This window comes from Cucurbita moschata, unplaced genomic scaffold (assembly GCF_002738365.1).
Source record: "Cucurbita moschata cultivar Rifu unplaced genomic scaffold, Cmos_1.0 Cmo_Scf00001, whole genome shotgun sequence".
Classification (NCBI taxonomy): domain Eukaryota; kingdom Viridiplantae; phylum Streptophyta; class Magnoliopsida; order Cucurbitales; family Cucurbitaceae; genus Cucurbita; species Cucurbita moschata.
The window spans coordinates 9,141,693-9,163,160 of NW_019268517.1; the positions used below are offsets into that span (position 1 = coordinate 9,141,693).

General features: G+C 36.3%; 2 protein-coding genes and 1 long non-coding RNA gene across 3 annotated transcripts; 1 reads left to right on the forward strand and 2 right to left on the reverse strand.

The window, feature by feature from the left end:
• Positions 1-452: 452 nt before the first annotated feature.
• On the reverse strand, positions 453-9,809 carry LOC111445641 (protein ROS1-like). Its single transcript, XM_023084190.1, has 19 exons — positions 9,270-9,809; positions 7,114-8,808; positions 6,634-7,026; positions 6,039-6,129; positions 4,570-5,944; positions 4,399-4,478; positions 4,163-4,247; positions 3,998-4,089; positions 3,415-3,483; positions 3,259-3,295; positions 3,105-3,187; positions 2,351-2,827; positions 2,093-2,129; positions 1,920-1,983; positions 1,645-1,781; positions 1,478-1,543; positions 1,276-1,390; positions 1,168-1,206; positions 453-792 (listed from the first exon to the last, which is right to left on the reverse strand). Exons 1-19 carry the CDS (start codon positions 9,772-9,774, stop codon positions 674-676), a joined length of 5,559 nt encoding a protein of 1,852 aa, XP_022939958.1. The 5' UTR covers positions 9,775-9,809; the 3' UTR covers positions 453-673.
• LOC111445755 lies at positions 9,762-11,322 on the forward strand. The gene is made up of 3 exons (XR_002710909.1): positions 9,762-9,850; positions 10,289-10,475; positions 10,818-11,322. It is a non-coding gene; the product is annotated as an uncharacterized LOC111445755 (long non-coding RNA).
• A 1,829-nt stretch (positions 11,323-13,151) lies between these two features.
• Positions 13,152-19,474, reverse strand: LOC111451551 (delta(14)-sterol reductase-like). Its single transcript, XM_023092029.1, has 13 exons — positions 19,166-19,474; positions 18,964-19,081; positions 18,774-18,844; positions 18,568-18,624; positions 17,169-17,260; positions 16,949-16,996; positions 16,636-16,756; positions 16,499-16,545; positions 15,763-15,844; positions 14,531-14,607; positions 14,311-14,430; positions 13,633-13,707; positions 13,152-13,553 (listed from the first exon to the last, which is right to left on the reverse strand). The coding sequence occupies exons 1-13, from the start codon at positions 19,232-19,234 to the stop codon at positions 13,400-13,402; spliced, it is 1,131 nt and encodes a 376-aa protein (XP_022947797.1). The 5' UTR covers positions 19,235-19,474; the 3' UTR covers positions 13,152-13,399.
• Between the last annotated feature and the right edge of the window lie 1,994 nt (positions 19,475-21,468).

The window sequence follows — 21,468 nt, forward strand, 5'->3', positions numbered from 1 at the left end:
GTTCTTCAGATTGATATTCCTCTGTGGTTCGTTTTCCATCTGCGCTTTCGCTTGCAGCATACATTATGAGTCAAGGTATGCTTCTCGATTTGAAATAGTGGTTTTTATTAAGATGTTTCTAGCTCTAGTTGAAATTTGTCGGGGATCAGTTTATTTGATAATTGCGTCCTGCTTCGTCAAATACAATTTATCTAATTTCCGTTGCAAGAAATTTGATGTTTGTGTCATCAAAATAAAATTGACAACGCCTTGCTGCTTAAGATTTTAGAACCAGTGGTTGTTTACGAAGTTGTGGAGTAGTTCATTACTAGATAATTCGACTACTTTTAGTTTGTTAATTAGTTGATGATCAGTAACCGTACTAGCTCCATCTGCCTTTTTCTTTTTAGTTGATGAAAGTCTGATGTGCTGTAATCTGCTGTATGCTATTTAACCTGGTATCTCACATCTTGGATAGAGAAATTAGTAAATAATTCATGGCTAGTGTTGGTCGATATGAACGGTTCGGATCTGTGCCCGAAATGACTAATTCTAATCCCGTTAATCACGTATAAGACAAGAATTTACAAATGGATACTAACTTATTCGCCATGGGTTGGATGCGGTGTCACTAAATGTTTCTTTTCTTACTGCTATGTTGTTCGTGCCATCCTGGTTTGGGCTTCACCTCCTCTTATTGGTCCCCTGTCTTGCCCTTTCCTCTGTTCAATTTGCTGGCTGGAAAATGAAGCCTGGCCATCAAAGGTCGGGGTGCCCTTGATTTTTGATCAAAACCTCTTACACAGACGAATCCTGCAAATTATTTGAATACATTAGAGTGAAAATAGATGGTTTCTCAAATCTCTTTTTGGCTGGGATTCAGATAAGTTAGACACGATCGTTCAAATTGATTAGATAACCATTCAATTCAAATTTTCTACATGCTCCATTTTTAGAATTTTTTAATGTTTACTCCAAGTTATTAGTTGATGCTGGACCAGTAGAGCCTAAAATTGTGTACGCTGCTACTAGTATTCTTACATTTTTAACCTCGTACTTTGTTTTATAAATGTTAAACTTGTTCATATATCATCTGCAAATGTTTACATATATGTGTGTTACATAGCAAACTATATTCTATTTCTTAATAGCAAATATAGATACAGCAGTAAATTGAAGAATAGGTACCTCTCCAGAAACAGTGTTGGATGCCTTGTGTAGATAAACCTGGTGGACAAAAAGAACTGTTATTATTTAAGTAATCATATGATAAGAGGTATATGTTCTATGAGCAACCTTTAAATATTGTTGGTATGGAGGTCCCAAAATACACAGTACGCCTAGGAAGGTTCCATATCCAGTCCCTAGGAATATCTATTGGGTTGAGGCTTGACTCGTGATCCGCAAATACCTACAAAGGAAATAGTCATAGTTAGTTGTGGCACCAAGCCTCAAAGGAAGAACGGGATAACATTGTATATATCTTATTCAACCTTACCTCATTGACTTGAAAATAGGTACCATTCAGTGGAAAGCTTCCTCTCATTGCCGTTCGGCATGGTATCTGTTTTTTTTTTTTTTTTTTTNNNNGGGGGGGGGGGTATCGGTTAGGATTTTTTATACTAATACATTCATAACCCACTTATTTGACAAGTATTGTCTCACCAAAAGAGTCCCTCGAACCATGAGGGAGCTAGCTTCTCTGACACTGTTGCATGAGAAGCACTCCTCCTCATGACACAATTGATGTTCTTGATTACCGCACTTTTTTTCTGGAAGTTGGATGGAATTTGCTGTTTCACCTAAATAATATCAAAATAGAACATGTTACAGAATTCATGAGCGAATACATGTCAAAGTAGTACTCCATAATTTATCTCCTTTTGGCTAAGTCTTCTGTCCATGGCTTCGAGATTTTTAATGTTCTGGAGGACATCTACCTGGTGTCCATATAGCCAAAAGGTACGAGCAAGGATCATCTGGTTCTCTTCTATCTAACTTCAACTGTATTATAAAAGATACCACAGTTATATTGCTCCATATTCCCCATAAAAGAAAAAAACACCCAAAAGAAAAGTAAACTTTTCGTCCTTTTGATTCATAAATCACGAACCTTTTCAAGAAGAGGATGGTTATCTGGAAGTTCATAGCTGCAGATGAAGAAAAAAATTAGTACGCAAAGTAGAAATTTCGTTGAAATGTGATGCAATATAGACCGTTAAATTTGGATATCAGTTGGCCAAACTATTTTCTGAACCATTAAATTATTGCAACTGTCATATACTGCTTTCAATTCACTCCCTAGTGATACAATCGTCTATTGGGAATCTGAAAGATCTTTAGGAGCAAGGATAGCAAATATTTTGCTTACACTTGGTGCTCTGTTCGCAGCCGGCTGACATTCTTAAGTTTGGGCATGGGAATTGATGCAGCTTCTGGGGTTAGTGCAACTAAGGCTTTTGACATGTCACCTTCTTGAATTTCCATGTTCTTTTGAACGTAGTTCTGTAAATTCAATGAAAACTCCTCAATGTTTAGTTTTATTGTAGGAATTTCATCAGGATCTTCATAGAAGGCATCCTCAATGTCGCTGATTGCAGCTTGTATGGTGCTTTCTTGCTCTGGTGTTGCAGGTTCTTCAATAATGGGTATGCACGTACCAGTCGCAGTCATTTTACCAGATTGATGGCTTAAGTCTGATAGCTTGATCTCATCAGGTGATAATGTTGAGTGAGGGAGGGACAGCATTGGTTGGTCGATTGTTCTGGCTTGGTTATCGTTAAGTTCTCTGCATTCAGTAGTACTGACTATTCTTTTATCTTCTGGTGCTGGAAGACCGAGCCTTGCACTGGATATGTAAGAAGTATGTCTATTAGTTACCCACATATCCATAATTAAAGATTGTTGTACCTATAAGAAATTGCTTGCAAGAATTAAGTTTTAAAGTAGGGTATCTGCCCTTAACATGCAATGCAGTGACATTCTGGAAGAATTAAACTCAATATGGTTGTCATTAGTTGGAGCCCAAATCGTGTTGCTTATGCGCACAGTCTCTCTAAAAGGAGAGGAAATGAAGAAAGAGAGGGAAATAAAGACTGTATGGACTAGGATAAAGATGCCCAAACCTCGCAAATGCGCTTGCAAAGTGCCTACATTCTCCTCTCATTGGACAAGCATTACAATTTGGTTTGCTTTTTGTACAAAAGACCTGTATCAAACAATCCTGTTAAGCTCTTATATAAGTTGTTTATGTTAGAATTAATTTCCAAGAAAAATTACCTTTCCAAACGTAATCATTTGGTAGTGTAGCTCATACCTGTATCCAGATTTTATAGCAAAGTAGCAGGCGTTTAGTTTGAATTATCGTCATTTCCACAACTAAATGATAAATAACTTGCATCCGTTTCTAGGTTTGTAAGTAGAAAACAAGCTTACAGTGTTCTTTGATCAAGCTTGCAAAGCCGAGGCCATAGATACTTCTGGATTGACTCCAGCACAGGGTACCTGGGAGTGGCAGCAAGAAAAGCTTGAAATGATGTGCGTTCCGTTTAGATCTGCCTATTCTTTTATAGGTAATATTAGAAGTTTTGTAGTTTTGTTATTATTTATTTGGAAAGTAGTAATAATTAAAACCTCCTTAAAGGTTTAGTTCATTTCTATTCTTTTAAGAACTGGTATTATCAACTGAACTATATTTAAAAATAACATTTATTTTCATATTATATGTTTTTTTACTTGGAAAGATAGTGTTGTAGATCTTAGTTTATATGTCATCATAATAATCAAATGTTTAATTCTGTTTTTCATGTGCAAATTATTCATAAACAGTGATAACAGTGATATAGTTTAAAATAACTTGTAGCACTAATCAAAAGGAATACATGAAATAGAAAGATTGTCTTTAGTTAAAATTGTAAACTTTAAATAATGGATTATGGATTTCACAATAGTTTTCTCGACATCTTTTTTTATATGGTAAAGATGTATGGATTTTTCTAACAATGCTCGTCATACTCACAATTCCAGAAGATGCAACTGTAAGGATTCTGGTAATGGTTGAAGGGGTACCCATCCCAGTCGTACAGCTATACGTCCAACATTAGTGTCAACCTGTTCAAGGTACGAGTGAGAATCATACATATGTTTTATCTGGTTTCATATCAATACTTCATTTTGAACTTACTGGGAAGGCAAGATGATGAAGAGTAAGAAGTCGCACACACTCCACGCTTTTTAGTCCCAATCCTCTTATGCTTAGTAAATATTCTCTGCATGTTTTCCATTTATGTATAAATTCCAATGTATGCTTCATGCAATTTTGGTGGATGCAACATATTCTCAAGTGCAGAAGTTAACATTCTGACTATTCTTCAGTTTCAATTTCAAGAATTTGACATTTAAGCTCTCAATTAATCTTACTTTGCTTGGTCTGGTGCAACATCCCTTAACCATTCCAGATCAATGCTCCCATGATCTTTCACCAGTCGGTTTAGAAAATCCTGTACAAATTACTCATCCAATGCTCAACTAGTGTTATGGATTGATTAAAATTTTAGATCATGTTATCAGAAATCAATGTTATATTGATACCTTGATTCGTTCAGCAAGCATGTTGTTCATGCCCCGTTCTCTGATGGTGTGTGCAATTTCATTCACATCAGCACATCTTATAGCTTCCCAATCCAATGAGTCCATTGTATTTTCAGTTCTTTGTGGTGTCCTTCTGTTGGCTTCTGCCTGTTTTCGTAAGTCATCCCAGTTAATGCTACCTTCTTTCTCCTTTGCACCTTGTTTTCTCGGAGATTTTGAAGTATCAGGTTTCATCTTTTTGAATTCGTTACTAAGCGAATGGTCATACTCCTTTGGATTCGACTGTGTTGCTATTTCTGTAGCATTTGGTGAAATATTTGGTGGAATTTTACGCACATTGTCTGTACATTCTGCTGGCGACTCTACATTTTGAGGGTCTTCGATCACACTGCCTCGAGACTGTAAGGTCAAGCTTGGCTCCTTTGCATTAATGCTTAATTCACTACTAGACAATGGTGCTTCGTGGATATTTGCCATGAGCTCTATTTCAACGTTAGCATGATTGTCAGATTCTACAGTCTGTGTACTTTCTTCAGTAGGAAAAAGTTCATCCTTGTTCTGGCAATCATTAGAAGTTTTAACTCCATTGCGCGTCTGGCAGCAGTCAGCCTCCAAGGATTCCGAGGTGTGGTTTTGCTGCATTTGATAGCCACTTAAATGACTGACAGAATCTTTTATGAATATTTCCTGTTCATCTGATTGGAACGTGCTATCTATTCCATTATCACACTTCTTTGCTGCTAATTTATTGATTGTGGTGTTCTCTGACTGGTCAACGGAAGTATCAGCTGTAACATGAGCATCTAGAGTATTTAGTCCTGCCATCTGAATAAGCTCCTCTGAGGAAGAGTCCAAGTGTGCCACTTTGGCACAGCTTGGTAGATCTTCTGAGTTTCCCTCCGAGGAAGGTTCAATGCCCTCACTGGTATGAGAAATCGAAGAATCCACACAGTCTTGAAATGAAAACGAATCAAATATTTCTCTCTCTCCAGAGAGACATACTTGCATTCGGCTGGTTCCAGTCAACGATACTTCTCCCACTGAATTGCTACATGTCTCAAGAATGTTATGAGATGAACTAAAACTTTTCTTTTCTGACTCCTTGTTTGAGCTCTCATCCTCAATATTACTTCCGCTAGATTCAATGTTGTCAACATTTATTTGTCCTTCACTTTTTTCCATTTCATTTTTCATCAAGGACCCCTCTTCACTTATTTGTTGCTGCATTATCTGTTTGTTAAATTTCATGCCATCCTCTAAATTTAACATGTATTCTTCCGGTTCATCCAACTCTATAATTGGCTCTTGATAGCATGATGGTTGGTGACACTTTGGCTTAGGAGGAAAGCGTGCCGCAAGAGACATAAAGGCAGAGCTGCCAACCTTAGATGGAGTTAGTAAAAGAAACAGAAGAGGTAGAGATGACTTTGAATTACACTTAGCTTACACCATTTAACAATCTAGCTTACCTAGAAAGGTGATCGGAGACATTCTGGGTCAAGAATACTCCAACCACGGAGTCCACAACTGATCCCTTCCATTGAGAGAAACGCCTATCTCCTGAAGAAATGCAATTATGTTACTTTTTGGCCTGATCAGCAAAGTAGTTATTGTAAGGATGCGTACTAGGCCTAGACTAATCTTTCATGCAAGTTAATTTTCATTTGGTGTTTTTTGGAACACATTGCTGATACAAGCACATGTATATGTGCAGAAGCATGAAGACATCAAAGCCTAGGAACTTGATTTTCTGTTTAATCCTCTCTGAAAAAGCATATACAAGAAGGAATGTCTGAAGCACGAGACTGGTAAGCCTAGGAACTTGATTTCCTGTTAAACTCTTACAATTGCCCTAGAAACCTTCCTTGTACTCTCTTTCTCGCCTGTATTGATTTTCCTGAATTAATGCATGCTCCATCACTCATAAACCCAATTGTCTAACGAACTTATCAAATGTAAAGCTATTTCATTGTTAAGATTTGTTATTCATTTGATGTCTACATGGAGTTCTAGATGTAACTCTTTAATAGTGGTTGGTTAAGAGTTGAATAGTTTATATTGTACCTTGAACAAGATGCATCCGTGCAATAAATGAATCTGCTCTCCCTCGAAACACCTTCCTCTCTTCTTCCCACCATTTAATCTTTTCCTCATCTGTTCCATCAATGCCTTCGCTGTTTATATTTCCCATCAGAAGCTTCCATACTCTGCCAGTCTCTTCATCGAGCTCAACTTTAGGCCGTGGCCGTCGTTTCTTTATAGGATTAAATGGTACAATAGTTCCCTCTCTTCCATAAACGACAATGGCATTGAGTGCCTGATTTTGCATGTTATAGGGTACAAGTGCTCGTTCTCTATATCCCAAATTGTTGCTTTCCTTGTTGATGTCTAAATGCTTAAATTGTTCGATTATGGCATCAATAAAGCACATTTGATTGCCATGTTCTGAAGCAGTGCCTGTATAGATAAAGGAAAGTGAAGAAAAAAAAATCGTTAAATGGGTGAATTTCTTCAGCATTCGAGAGAAAGTTTTAATCTTGATACCTGATGTTTTGGGAAAGAATTGATAAGGATTGAAGGATACAGATCTGCAGTCCTGAAGATCTTTGTTTATATTGAGAAGTGCTGAGTTTGAAGGAAAATTCTTCTTGGTTCTTTTCTTCTTTGCCACTGTTGCATGCATTGTCTCAAATAGCCCATTTATGCATGTTCGAGACATATTGATATTTTTTGCAGAACTGTCCAAAGAAGTTTGATTAGTAGGATATATTTGCCGCTTCTCACAGTCATCAATTCTTGCTGGTGGAGACAATTTAGAAAGTCGTTTGGTTGTTCTGGGTCTCTTTTTTGTTCTCTCAGTCTGACCTAAAGCCACGATACCTCCATATGTTAGCAACTTACCCTGAAGGTCGTTTCCTTCATGCCAAGCTGCGGTTTTACTTCTACAAGTATTAAACTGAGGTCCAGCTATGTTGGATCTTGATACCATGTGATCTCTCTGAGGATTATTGAAAGAGCATGCATTTTCTGGCCTCATGAAATGTGTGGCTACAGTTGTTCTAGTAAATGCACTAGAGGAGACTGGGTTCTGGCCCTTCTCAGATCTTTTCTTCTTGTGAATGTGGGGAAAGTGTAAACAGGACATCGACTGATATGCAGATAATGTATTATAATGGGCCCCTGTTAAATTTATGCTCGTAGCATCTGCTTGTTTGTTGGTCTGAGAACGTTTTGTCAGGCAACAAGTTGCTTGCTCTCTTGCAGTCAAATTGGAGTTCTTGCCATCATTGAGCATCGTTTCTACCATGTTTCCTTCTTCAGAATTGGAAATTACTTTACCATGTTGTTCTGTGTTCTCCATTTTGTTGTTCGAATGCAATCTTCTCTCAGGAGAATTATTCTCAGCTGAAATTTCAGCTGGTGGGGCTTGTTTTTCTGGCAGAGACTTGTAGCTTTTCAACATATGATTCGTGGGCCAATTTGGATCGGTGGAAGAGCCTACTTCTTCAAGCCTCACTTCCTCTAGTCCTGTAGTTGATTGAATGTTTTGAGTGAGTGAATCTTGTTCCAGTGGCCCTGAATTGAAGGACCCGTCTCTTGTCTGTGCCTGAGAATTAAAATTTATGGCCCTTCTGCATGACTTCCTTCTATGCATGATCATTTCTTGGTCGGAGATTTCACCTGTTACTTGTATTGTGGGAGTTGCTGAAGGCGTACTGAGTCCACTTTTCTTGACACGCTTTCTCATACTTGGATTGGAACTGTCTGACTTCAAGTTTGGCTTTGTTCTTTTAGTTTTTCCTTCGATTATGACCTTAGGTCTATGTTTTCTCCTTCTCTGCCTCGGTGGTGGGGTTTTATTCAGGTTACCAGCATTCTTGCCTTCCTTTCCATCTGGGGTAGAGGTAGCAGTAATTGTTGAGTGCATTGCAGGATCAAGTTCTTTATTTTCTCTCGGGTTTTCCCCGCCAATTGTTATTGAAGTACTACAGTTTTCTCTCAGGTTATCACCATCAACTGTTATCAAAGTATTGCAGTTGTGGTTCTGTTCTCTATTATTCCTGCTGTTCTCAGTTGGTATCTGCTGTACTTCTGTCTCTCTTTCTGTATATTTACTCTTGCCCATATCTGGTGTTGGAGGTGTGAATTGGGAAGTAAGTCTGATTGCAGCTGCATCTGATTCCATCCCAGATCGAAAATTGAGGTCATAAGCATGCCGGAAATGGTCAGATATTTCATCTGTAAATTTGAAGGTACAAACTTTCAGAACACTAGATGTCAACAACAATGAACTTATAGAGATTTTTCATATTATTCATTATAGGAACAAATCTGAATTACATTCTTCTCCATAGCGTAATTAGAAAGAATATGATAAACTAATTGAAGCATGTAGATTGCAGAACTTCACAGGAAACAGAAATGTCAAATAAAGAAAATGAATATCCAGGAACTAACAATTAGCTGAAAGTAAACTCACCATGAATTCTCCATTTTTAATCAGTTTTCTCCTGCCAATTCCCTTATCTGTTAGATTGGTTCAGTTTCCCCAAAGATTTACACTTTTAATACAACAGCCTGCTTTTAACTCATCAATTTATTCTTTAATGCTTCTTATGCTAAATTTTGTGTAAGCATCACAGTTATACCATATTTAAGAATCCTCAGTGTAAATTACTATTTATATAAGCTGGACTTACACCCTGTGGCTTCAGGTACGCAGGAGTTACTGAGACGACCCTTCATAGAGCTAGACTCCAATTCAATTCGATAGCTGGAGCCAGAATCGAACATATCGCTTGCATTTCCACCCAATGTAGCATCCGCACCCACAGTAGAAGCCGCATCTGCCAGTGCCATTAGCTGCAAAAAGGGAATGCCCTCTACTAATGCGTCAATAGAGGGTTTCGCCACTGTTCCATTATCATTACAGGCCACTTGGAATCGCCCAGTCTGAGCTGCTTCCCAACCGTAAGAACCATTAGCTTCACCATAACATGCAACTCCACTGCTGGTCTCAGCTTCGTTAGAATTTGAGAGTCTCTCTGATCCCACCCAGTATGACCGTGACTGATTTCGGTCTATCCTTGCATAGATCAGCGGCTGCGGCGGAGGTTTTGGTAAAATGGGCTTCATGGGTGTTGCCGGAATCCAGGAACCGCCTTGATCATAGGCCGGATTTCCCTCATGTTGGCCGGAATCCATTCGGTTGGTTTCCACTCAAGCAGAAGAGCCAATTTAGCCCTCAAGCTTGCTCCAGAAAGCCCAGCTTCCGGCAAAGGTACGCCTTATTTTCTTAACGTAATTCTTCGTTCACTGTGAGAAAACGTGATAAGTTTAGAAATTTCATGGTGTCTCTTAGCACCGAGAAACCCAAAAAGCCAGTTTTATGTTCCAGCTCAAACAGATCGTAGCTGAAATACAGTACAAAATTAGACTTAACGATTAACAGCCCATCTGAATTAAAGATCTCCCTTCTACAAAACTTCTGCTCTTTCATGGCAGCAAACACCCAGCTTTCAAAAATGGGGGAAAGAAAATGAAAGTAGAGAGAGAAAAAGAAGAGTGAGAGAGAGAAAGGTCCAGTTCACAGCTTCAATGATCATTGGAATTGAAGGGCAAGACGAAAGGAAAAAAAGAAATCCCAACAAACCACAATAATTTTCCCTTTCCCTTCCATTACTAAATTAATTAAACTGAAAAATCACCATACTTTCAGGCGAATAGTTACCGGAGGACTGAGTCAGTGTCGGCCAGATCTGAGTTGTTACTACTCACCGGAAAGCCAAGAAATCCTTATCTTCCTTCAACCCTTCACTCCCTTTATCTCTGTAAGGGGAGAATTGAAAGGAAAAACCAAACAAAAAGATGGTGGGTTTTATATATTTGCAGAGCTCTTTGATCAGGTGATTACTTATTTTCTTCTTGCCCATTCTCACCTTCTTATGTCTCAGTACCTTATCAGGAGCTGTACATAGTTTCTTTTGCTTGCACGAAGATCATCATGCATGTTTAATATGTTACGTCCTTACAATTCTGATATAAAATTTTTTAAATTAAATATTTTAATAATTTTCAAGTCATTATTTTATCTCTCGATCACTTTATTATATAATATATATTCTTTTTTATTGCAACAGGAAGCCTAGACATAGAAACAGATTTGGATAGAATATTTCTTTTTATTTATTTCTTTTTTGGGCTTAATAATTCTTTTTTTTTTTTTTTTTTTTTTTTTATTGGTGTAGGATGATAATGGGGGATGTGGAGTAAGATAGAAGCAACCACGGAAGGGCCAAATTGAAAATAGGGTATAACTAACTACCACGGCGCGTTAAGTGTCGGGTTTGGGAACAAACACGTGAGCTAACGAAAACCGAGAGGATGACGGTGGGGGATTTAACGCTCACCTGATGCATACGGCAAGCAAACAAACTAACTGCATTAGCAAACGGTGCGATTCCGTCAGTCAATGCCTCCGTTAGTCTTGACCCCAAGGGAATCTTCAAAGCTTTCCATCTTTTGGCCTTTTATTATTCATATTGGTTTTGAAGATTTGATAACTTGACCCTACAGATCACCGGAAACTATGTGCTGCTTTGGTTCAAGGTTGACACGTAATTTAAGAACAAAAGACACTGCACTGGCCGCCTTTATTGTTTGAACCTGCCATTGGCCAGACCCCTCTTGTCTCATCCCAGAAAATTCAAATTTTTGTACACAATCCCAAAATTTTAAATTAAATTAACAAATATAAATTCTTTTTGGTTCATTCGGAACTGGAAAACTGACTAGTTCTAGCATGGTGGTGGATAAATTACTAATTGTTTTAAATATCCATAATTTAATCTTCATCTCTATAATTATTGAATTAAAAAGGTCTTTCGGATGTTTTTATGTTGGCAAATAAAATAGTTGCTATTTCATTTGTTTAATTTTCTATACTAGCCAAATTAATTAAATACATAATTATATAATGAGTATAAGATTTTGTACTGCTATAATTTATACATTAAATAGTTATATATATATATATATAAGCAAATAAATATGATTTGATTTATATGATATTGTTGGAAATGTGTCCCATGTAGTTTGGATAAGATAGGACACTGAAAATTAAAAAGTCTATGTGTCCCCCAAAAACCAAAGTAGTTGGCCTTCAAAACCCTTTAAAATAATAATTATTTTTCTGCATAAATTGATTTGTGGGACCCATAAATACCTTCCTAAAACGATTTAACGAACAGTATTATGTGGTAGCTAAAGTCAACTCAAATTAATTTATTAGCGACCATTCAATTATAAAATAATTATTTAAAAGTAAGATTAAAATTATAGTTTTTACGAAAAAAAATTAATGATTAAAAGAGTTCGTATTTACGCTCCTATGCTCCCATTTTTCAAGATAATTAGATTTTAAAATGAAATTAGTATATTCACAAATATCTTGCTATAATAATACTAAAAGATGTTTGTACGTAAAATATATTTATCATACTAAAATACGGAATACGGATGATAGTTAAATTAAATAATAACTTTTATAATCATTAAAATTTTAAAATATAGTTGGTTTTTCTAGGACTTGATAAATATAATTACATCCCTTTTGTATTTTGTATTTTGCATATGATATTATTGTTTTATTTATTCAATTTATTTCAATGAATTTAATTTTACAAAATATAATAATAATAATAATAATAATTATTATTATTATTATTATTATTATTATTATTATAATGATTAAGTGACAGATGAGGGAAGGAAACATTTCAACGAAGGAATCAATGCATCCTTTCACTTTTCCGAAGGCAGAGAATCTCTGTCATTCAGCAAAATTTCTACTCATAATTTATTTGAAGGAATAAATTCCTTTAAAACTAATTCATAATAATTATTATTTAAAATATACGTTTGTAAAGCATTTGAATTTAATTTTTAAATTTGAAGGCTTAATACACTTATAAAACTAAAAAAATAATGAACTTATTAAACCTTTTTAAAGATTATAATGTTTTTTTTATAACACATATAACACATGGATTATTGGGAAGAGTTTCTACTTTTATGAAACTACAATTACTCCTTTCACACTTAAAGTGCCTATATTTCGCATTTAAAGTACCTATATTTCGCTTGCAGCCAATCCAACCACAACTTAATTAGTACGGGCTGACTCTATTGAGATTGATAGCGCTTTTTCCTAGTGTCAATAATTTGTTAATATTATTCGTCTCTGTATTCCCTCAGACAAGCAACTTCTTATCATTCTTTGATGAGATACAACCATGTGAGAGGTCAAGCCTGGTGAAATGGCACATCGAGTACTTCATATTCCCACTTGGTAAAGCACTCTCTTATTTTCTTAGTGGAAATATGCTCGGAGGCATTCCTGTTGAATACGAATACCCCGCATTCAAGTGATACCCAACTTCACTCTGCAGTCCTTTTGCCTAAGAAACACTTTTCTACCATTATAGCCTCGGAGACTCAAAGTCAAGTTCATGTCACCGGCTATTAATTTTATCAAAACTAAGACCAATAAAGGAAACAAAAAAAATGGAGAGAAAGAGAGAGATGATAATAAAGGAGAGAGTATTTATTCCCATTGTCACAAGAATTTCTAAACCTAGAAAATGAAGTGCAGGTTAACCAAGTTAAAAGACACAATAAGCAGACAAGAATAACTTAACACAGACTTTGTAAAATGAAGACAATCCATGAACATGGGAAGCAGATGAAAGTTGTGTCCTCAGGGAGAAGAGAAGAGAAGCACCAGACAAGAAGTGTTCATATTTCACACAAGTAACAACATCTGTCTATGCTAATAAACATAAGGCAGTATTCTCCAAGGGACGAGTTTGGTATACTCCGCCCAAATGTCTTTATATTTCTCAGCGCATCGAGCTTCATCCCGTCTTTCTCTCCATATTAGCAGAAGGAGGAGATATGTGGGATAAAAGTATGGAATTGGGGAGCTGCAAAAATGACGGGATTATCAGATTTCTTCTTCTTTCTTTTCTTTTGGCTACAAAGAAAGAGGAACCAATAAATTACCTTATCCCACATGGTAAGCTGAAAGAAAGTGCAAGCAACAAGTCTCCAAGGTAATTACAATGCCTAGCAATTCCCCTGTTTCAACAGCAAGTATAAGATTTTTAGGCCGTGAAGAACGAGAGACGTGAACAGAGGGTCAAAGTGACGAGACACCGGGATTGCGTAGTTATTTCAGATGAGTATGAGGAAATAAAAGTGGATTGAAATTGATCCACCTTTTAGTGATAGGGTGGCCTCCCATGTCCTGAGAAATGGTGTCCAAACAATACCCATGATTTGCAAAATGTAAGATCTCAACAGGCCTCAGGTTTCAAGATCGAAAAATTCAGGGGTCTTGGCAATATCCTCGTTTCTTGTTTATTGTTTCTAGTTTCTAAGAAACACGTGTTCATGGATTGATCGTTTTACGTTTCTTGTTTTTCATTTTTAAGAGTCTCTAAAATTGTGTATAAAATTTGAAGAATTTATTCTAAAGTATTATTTTCGAGAAAAACTTTAACCTATTGAGAGAACAAGAAACGTTACCATTATCAAACACACTTCGGAAAGAAAAACAAGAAACGAGAACATTGCAGTATAGCCCTAAAAAGCTATCAGAAAAATTCTGCTCCCCTCAAAACACTTAATGAGACGTTATGCCTATGACAACAAATAAACAAAAATAGATGAAAATCTTACCAATAACCAGAAGCAAGCAACTTTCCTCCTACAACTTTGGGAGGCCTACCCCATATAAGCGCTTTGTTGTTCTTTTTAAACATGTGTTTTTGCTTGTTAGATCCTCTAAACACAAGATATCTGCCCAAATTAGTACACAAAAATCTCACAACTTAGTGAACCTTCAAGACAAGGAAAAAGAAAATGTCAATGATAAGTCATGTCACGTCGTGATAGCTACCCGATTAAAAAGACCGAGCAGTTAGCTATGGTAGCAGCTGTTGTTAGCTCAGCCTTGTTTGTTAAAAGCCACCAACCCTATAACAAAAGCGAACACAGATAATCTGAATATGAAAACAAATTTACGATCCATTACTACTTACAATATACAGATAGTTTAACATAGAGCCTTCATTAAGCTCTAAAAGATAAATTGAAGGATGAAGATAATGGTCCAGAATTTGTGATGGTGAAATGCGCAAGACAATCTGAACTCATATGGGTGCGTTTCAGTTTGAAATTGGAGAATTAAGAATCCGTTTGGACACAAAATACAAACAATATCAGAGCAAGTGCGATAATGATCCTGGTTCCATGCAAAAGTTTTTAGTCAACAAGATGACTAATAAGTGCCAAGTATAATGCAGCAGAACTAGACGATGATCTTGAATTCCTTTCATTTGTCCATAAGGAGTTGGCTTTTAATAAGCAGATGAAAGTCTGTGGAATAGCCTCCTAGATTGAAAGATAGAAGGAGGTCTTTGTGGGAAGCTCGTGTATTCTCTTTTGTTAGATCAACATGTGGAGTTGAGGATTCAAACTTCTAAGCTCTTTAATATTCTTTTTTGTTATGCTTTCATGGGGTTTTTGTATTCCGAGGAGGTTTCTTAAAAAAGTTGTGTGGAAGAAGAACAATTTGTGAATGATTTTCTAGTGGGGATGTTTTCTTATATTTTACCAAGGGTTGTTGTAATTTTTCTGTTTACTTCATGTACAGAGTGATCTTTCTATATTCCTAAAGGAGGTTTTGCGCTTGTGTTACAGCCCAAGCCCACCGTTAGCAGATATTGTCCTCTTTTGGCTTTCCCTTTTGGGCTTCTCCTCGAAGTTTTAAAACGCGTCTATTTGGGAGAGGTTTCCACACCCTTATAAGGAATGCTTCGTTCCCCTCTCCAACCGATGTGGGATGTCACAATCCACCCCCCTTAGAGACCCAACGTCCTAACTGGCACACCATCCGGTATCTAGTTTTGATACCATTTGTAACCGCTCAAGCCCACTGCTAGCAGATATTGTCCTCTTTGGGTTTTTCCTTGGTTTCCCCCAAGGTTTTAAACGCGTCTGTTAGGAAGAGGTTTCCACACTCTTATAAGAAATGTTTTGTTCCCCTCTCCAGCTTCTCACTAATTTAATGAAGATCAAGGGAAAGCGAATGTTTAAGTGGCAGTAGAGAAACTGGTAAACATTATTTACCTGAATGCTAAATGTAAAAGGAATCCAAACAAGATCTCCAAACACCAGCATGAAGCCTAATCTTTCAGCAATTATGTCCCATCTACACAAGATAAATCATGCCTTAATATTCAGTCTGATTGCACAAGATCGCAAGTGAAATGAAGCGAGTGCTCCAAGCATAAAAATGTATAATGACCACAGTTCATATGAAAATGGCAATTAAGAATTCATAATGGCAGGCACAAAATCTAATGGAGACAATTTTATGTTATACAAACAGAGCTATTATTCACCAGAAACCTGTCTTTTGAAATAACACGTTTTTCGTACAAGGTAATTCGGTTGCTGATTAGAGAGTTGATGAAGGGCAGAACCAGATTCATGACTGTCTCCAAGTAACCAGTTAGGCTAAAAAATGTTTTAGAAGCCGGCTAATATGGATAAAATACAGAGACTCCAACTACCTCAGACAGACAATAGTCATAATAAGAATAACATAACCGAGATTCAACGAGCACCGGTATCCTAGAGTAGCAACATATAAGCTTCTGCTATAACATTTTAACGGATGCCATTCACAATTTTATTTCCCTAGTGCCCAAGGAATTGGTCAGGGTTTATATTCATTACTTTTCATTGGCAGACTTGTTGATGTTGAAGATCCTTGGCTCTTATTCAATCAAGAGACCGAGCTCAGAAGCATTTCAAAATATGTTTCAAACAACAGGAAAGAATGATCTGAAAATCCACTTACGTGGAGGTCATGTACTCCTCGTGAACGAAGTAGTCCAGCACATATAACTGAATCAACATATTAGACCAAACATCCAACCATTAGATGCCACCAAAATAAAAGGAAAAAAAAGGAAGGAATACAAACTATCAGTTTACCGCACAAAATGTCTGGTAGAGAATCATTGATTGGCTTAAGGTGGCGTCCAAAACACTTCTGGCAAGAACTGATAGGTTAATAAGTAGCCACCCCATCATTCCAGCTCTCACAAAGAAAAATCTACAGGAGGACTTAAAGCATTCTTGTCAATATGAAATCAGGTGCAAAGGACCATCTGTTAGTGAACGTAATAAGAATATTGAAAATCAATAAATGTAAACAGCTGAGAGCATCGTTGCATAAGAAGTGGCGTTTAAACTAATAACATTATTCCTGAATGGTACGTGATAAAGTTCGAAATAAGTAGCATACTTGAGATCAATGCCCAAAAAGTGAGGATTCAACTGCATACCAAACCACCTGTTAAGCAGCAAAAAAAACTGATACTTAGATAAGTGGTCAAATCAGACTTCAAGAATTTAGCAAACAAAAAAATTATGCCTTTTTTTCAAACTTTCAAAAACTAAAAGCCAAAAGGAGAACCAGTGACATTATACATATACAGAGAAAGGAACCAAAATTGAATATGTACCAATCGTGAATAAAGTTCCCTGTGATACAGGGCTTTAGAGAAGAACTTTGACTACTTGAACTGTAGCCAGCAACACAAAGTAAAAATGTTGCCTGAAAGTGAGACATTAAAGAGAAGGTTAAAAAAAGAGAGCTAGAAATAGAGAAGTAATTGATAATAGATGACCAGAAGATTCAGAGACCAAACTTAACAAATAGTTAAAAGGACATGTTATAAGAATAACCACATAGTGCAAGAATCATGGTACTGGTATTGTGTTTTAATTATTGAAATCGAATAATCATCAATTCTGGAATGATGATTTGGATTTGGGGACCTAGACACAAGCTTATTGATGGTCATTGTAGGAAATCTTCCCAAGTGGTTCCTAGGAAGTTACAAATCAACAGAATCCCCTATTGAATTCCTCTTATAACATAAAGCCCTTTCAGAATTACAATGGGATATCTTAAGAAACAAACAAGCGTATTCTACACTAACCAACTATTTATCGCTGAGGGACAAGAAGTTTTGTGTTTAGGTGCAGAAATAGTTATCCATACGGAAGCTTGTCAACATGATAGAACCACTTGATCGACCCCCAATGCTTAATGTCAAAAATACAAAGAGAATGAGGGGGCAGAAAATGATATAAAAGTGTGTGTGAGGATTGTTGTAGTGGGGTCCATGTGACGATTATGATGTAAGCTTGAGTAAATATGAGGAAGCATACAAATAAAAGCTTTGGCTTAGAGGTATATGTGGTTTTGGTTAGTTATGCATTTGGCTTAGAAGAGATAGGGGTTCTCGAAATCCCCCTTTGTGACACCCGAGTAAAGGAACAATACATGAATAAACTGAGACCACATTCGAATGAGAGCAATCCTCAAGATAGGATGTCTAAGAAAGACTTAAAAGAATTTAAAAGTACTAACTATACCAACAAGGTACACTTTCTTTTATGGTAGCTCAATCATAAGAACTTATAGTTAAGCGTGCTTTGCTTGGAGCAACTCTATGTTGGGTAATCTCCTGGGAATTTTTCTAAGATGCATACGACCCAAGAGAAAACATGCTGGAGAAACTCGGGTTGATCTGTGAAGATAGTCTTCACTCTTAAAAGCGAGGAGTAAGTAACGTGACCATGATGCTAGAGAATGTTGGGGTCATCAAGTACCGAATTCGGATTCCAAATTCTGGCCATGCGTCATTACACCCTTGGCCTGTACCTCTTTGTTATCAACAAGAATTAGTCTCTATCACCACCACTCAAATCTCAAAAGGAAAAAGGTAGGCGTGAAAAGTCAACAGGGATGTTGTGATGTGCAAAAGTTCGATGCAGAAAAATGTCAGCAAGTAACGTTGATAATATCAGCTGCATAGCAAATAGTTCAGATATTCAATTTGAAATTTCACATACCAGGACACTAAACCAGAAGGTTGCGGATAACAGCTCCACCCCTCTATCTGAAATTGCCTACATATGAGTTGTATTATAAGCACATCTAATAAGGACAGTTACCAACATCAAGGAAGAAATACTAATACAAAATTTCAATAAAAAAATTTCTGTAGAGCCAAATAAGTAGAATGATCCAACACATGCGAAAATCAATGAACACTCACAGTGGGCGAAATGTAATTCATCTTAACACCAATCCCAAGAAGTGCAACAAGCACCAGAAGAGAGAGTAGACCTATAGCAGCACAAAAGAACCCAAAGAGGAATCCAAATTTTAGTACTAATTTGCCAAGAAATGATGATCTCAGTGATATCAAACTTAACAAACTGCATTTACATATGAGATAACGATACCATTGCAGCGATAATGAAGCCTAGTGCGGTCCGACAAGATCACTCCTGGGATAATCCTTCCAGGTAGAACAGAGCCAGCAATCGCCAAGTAAAAGAAGAAAATGGAAAGTATAGCAACCTGATTATCCAACAACATACAGCAGGAAGAATCTCAAACACATTGAAGTCTAAATCAAACTTATACAAAAGAATTAGCACTTACAGCTTCCCAAGAAGGGATTGCAAGTTGAAGAAGAAACTCCAGATCCATATTCCTCAAGAAATCGATCATTGACAACTTGTTCGGATTTTGTCGCTCGATCGACTTGTTTCCTCTGGTAACAATGATAATTTGCTGCAAAATTGGAACTAATTTCTTCTCGGGATTGTCTAATTTCAACTATGGCTGCCTTTAGCTCGAGCCCCGAGTCTGTTCATTGCAGCTACTAAATCCACGGGCGCTGGTTCAACTGCTCTGCTAACTTGTAAATCTTCACAGCAGGCGGGAATGGCTGGGCTGCCTTTTCCCAAATTCCTAATTATGCTAATTAATTTTCCAAAATCAAATTATAGATTTTTTCTATTTTTTTTAACCATTTTATTTTTTAAAAACAAATCAGTTGACTTTTTGAATTTTCTAGACAGGAATAAACTAAAAATAAATAAATCGTGGCTTTTATTTTCTTATTTTATTAAATTATATTTTATTTTTTAATAATTTTTATTTAAAATTTTTTTAAAAATTGAATTTTAAGCTAAATTTTGGCAACAACGATCAAAGAGATTTCTTGTTTATGTGACAAAGACGATGAATAAAGAATTAAAAAAAATAAAAATAAAAAAAAAAGAGTTTTAAGATATATATATATATATATGAAAATAAATGAAAATCTCATCAATAAAATTAAGAAATTTGGTATTATGTTTATAAAATAATAAAAAATAAATCTATCCGTAGGAATATTTAATATTATATTATAGTTTACTCTATATATATTATATGTGATATTTTATTATAAAGCAAATATCTCGATATTTGCTTTGGTAATCTTTTAATTTATTATAAACAGAGAACGTTCACACACCGTTTAGGTGAAGTGGATTAAACAAACATTCTCATGGTATCAACATTTGGCATATTTGTCTATACGACCTCACCTTTTCCAACACAATTGATTTTCCCCTTAGCCAACATAGTGTCTCTCATTTTCTTCCCAATCAACCCTTCATCCTTCACAGAAACCCTCATCTCAAGATCTTCATCAGCGTTCTCTTCGAAAATATACGGAATCTCGATAAGCCCATCAATCTTCTGCAGAGATTTACCTTTGGAATCTAAGCACTGGCCTCTTTGCCAACCCAAGTCGCCACCGCCCTTCTCGCCAAAATTGGCTCCTTCGCCCATTGTGACGACTCTTTCGGCTTCAACATTGTATTTGTCCCTTGTTCTAGGTTTCCCCTTCTACTTCTTGGGTTAGACATATTCTCACTTGAGTTAAGGCAGTATCGTCATTGAGTGATGATCCCTCTTCATGGGTTAGACATATTCTCACCAAAGCCAAGGCAGCATCGCCCCGCTAAGCAGCGATCCCTCTATAGTCTTTGATGGCCAAGAAAGTCTCTATGCCTCCTTCAAACTAGGTTGTTGCTCTATGTGATATGAACCAAGAGACATCAATCATACAATATGCTTCAATGAAGATGTGGAGAAAAGGTTATCAAAATAATCAAAAGATGTTTCAATTCATGCTACATTGAAGAAGAATAAAGTTTGATTGTTGTAAATTTTGGGTGGGTCATAATTTAGAGTTATTGTGTTTTAATATTTTTTATTTAATTTCGGTTACATTTACATAATGGCTAATTATGGCCATAAAGTGTGAATGTTACAACTTTTGGAATGCCTTTAATAGTTTCATTTTGAGGCTATATAAAGCCATCTATGTTGTATTTGTAATCAGACTTAGAAGATATATCAAAAGAAGCATTTGTGCTTTTCTTTAGCCAATGGCTAAGTTTCTTTGCAACTCTATGTAGTTTAGGTTGCATGTAGAATCATTCAAGCTCGATATGATCAATCTTGCTTGTGGAGTGATTCGAATCTCAAACAAGTGTTTGAGATTACTTGATCAACAAGAATCATTGAAGCTAGACATGATCGATCTTGCTTCTGGAGTGATTCGAATCTCAAACAAAATGTTCTTTGCTTGAGATATTCGATCCACAAGGTAATCCGAATCTTACTCCCCTTGTAGTTGATTCCTTATCTTATCACTATGCCTTCTCTAAACTAAGTTGTTGACATCTCCACGAAAAATGTTTCTTAACCTCTCTCTAAATTTTTCAGATTCAAACTTCACGTTAGTTCAAATCCGACACTCAGCTTGTGGGGGTGTTAAGAATATTTAATACTAAATTATAGTTTATCATATATATCATATTTGATATTTTATTATAAGACAAATATCTAAATATTTACTTCTTACCCTATAAACAATTTTCACCTACCATTTAAAGGTATTGGAA

What these genes read in the sequence shown, in the direction of transcription:
- LOC111445641 (XM_023084190.1), bottom strand. Translation starts at nt 9,774, where the DNA reads ATGGATTCCGGCCAACATGAGGGAAATCCGGCCTATGATCAAGGCGGT. An exon ending in GTCTCCGATCACCTTTCTAG is followed by an intron (nt 5,945 to 6,038) that starts GTAAGCTAGATT and finishes TAAGGTTGGCAG; the next exon opens with CTCTGCCTTTATGTCTCTTG. An exon ending in TGCTTGCTGAACGAATCAAG is followed by an intron (nt 4,479 to 4,569) that starts GTATCAATATAA and finishes TAATTTGTACAG; the next exon opens with GATTTTCTAAACCGACTGGT.
- LOC111451551 (XM_023092029.1), bottom strand. Translation starts at nt 19,234, where the DNA reads ATGATCGATTTCTTGAGGAATATGGATCTGGAGTTTCTTCTTCAACTT. An exon ending in GAGGAGTACATGACCTCCAC is followed by an intron (nt 15,845 to 16,498) that starts GTAAGTGGATTT and finishes TATCTTGTGTAG; the next exon opens with ATGGGACATAATTGCTGAAA. An exon ending in TTGCTTGCTTCTGGTTATTG is followed by an intron (nt 13,708 to 14,310) that starts GTAAGATTTTCA and finishes CTGTTGAAACAG; the next exon opens with GGGAATTGCTAGGCATTGTA.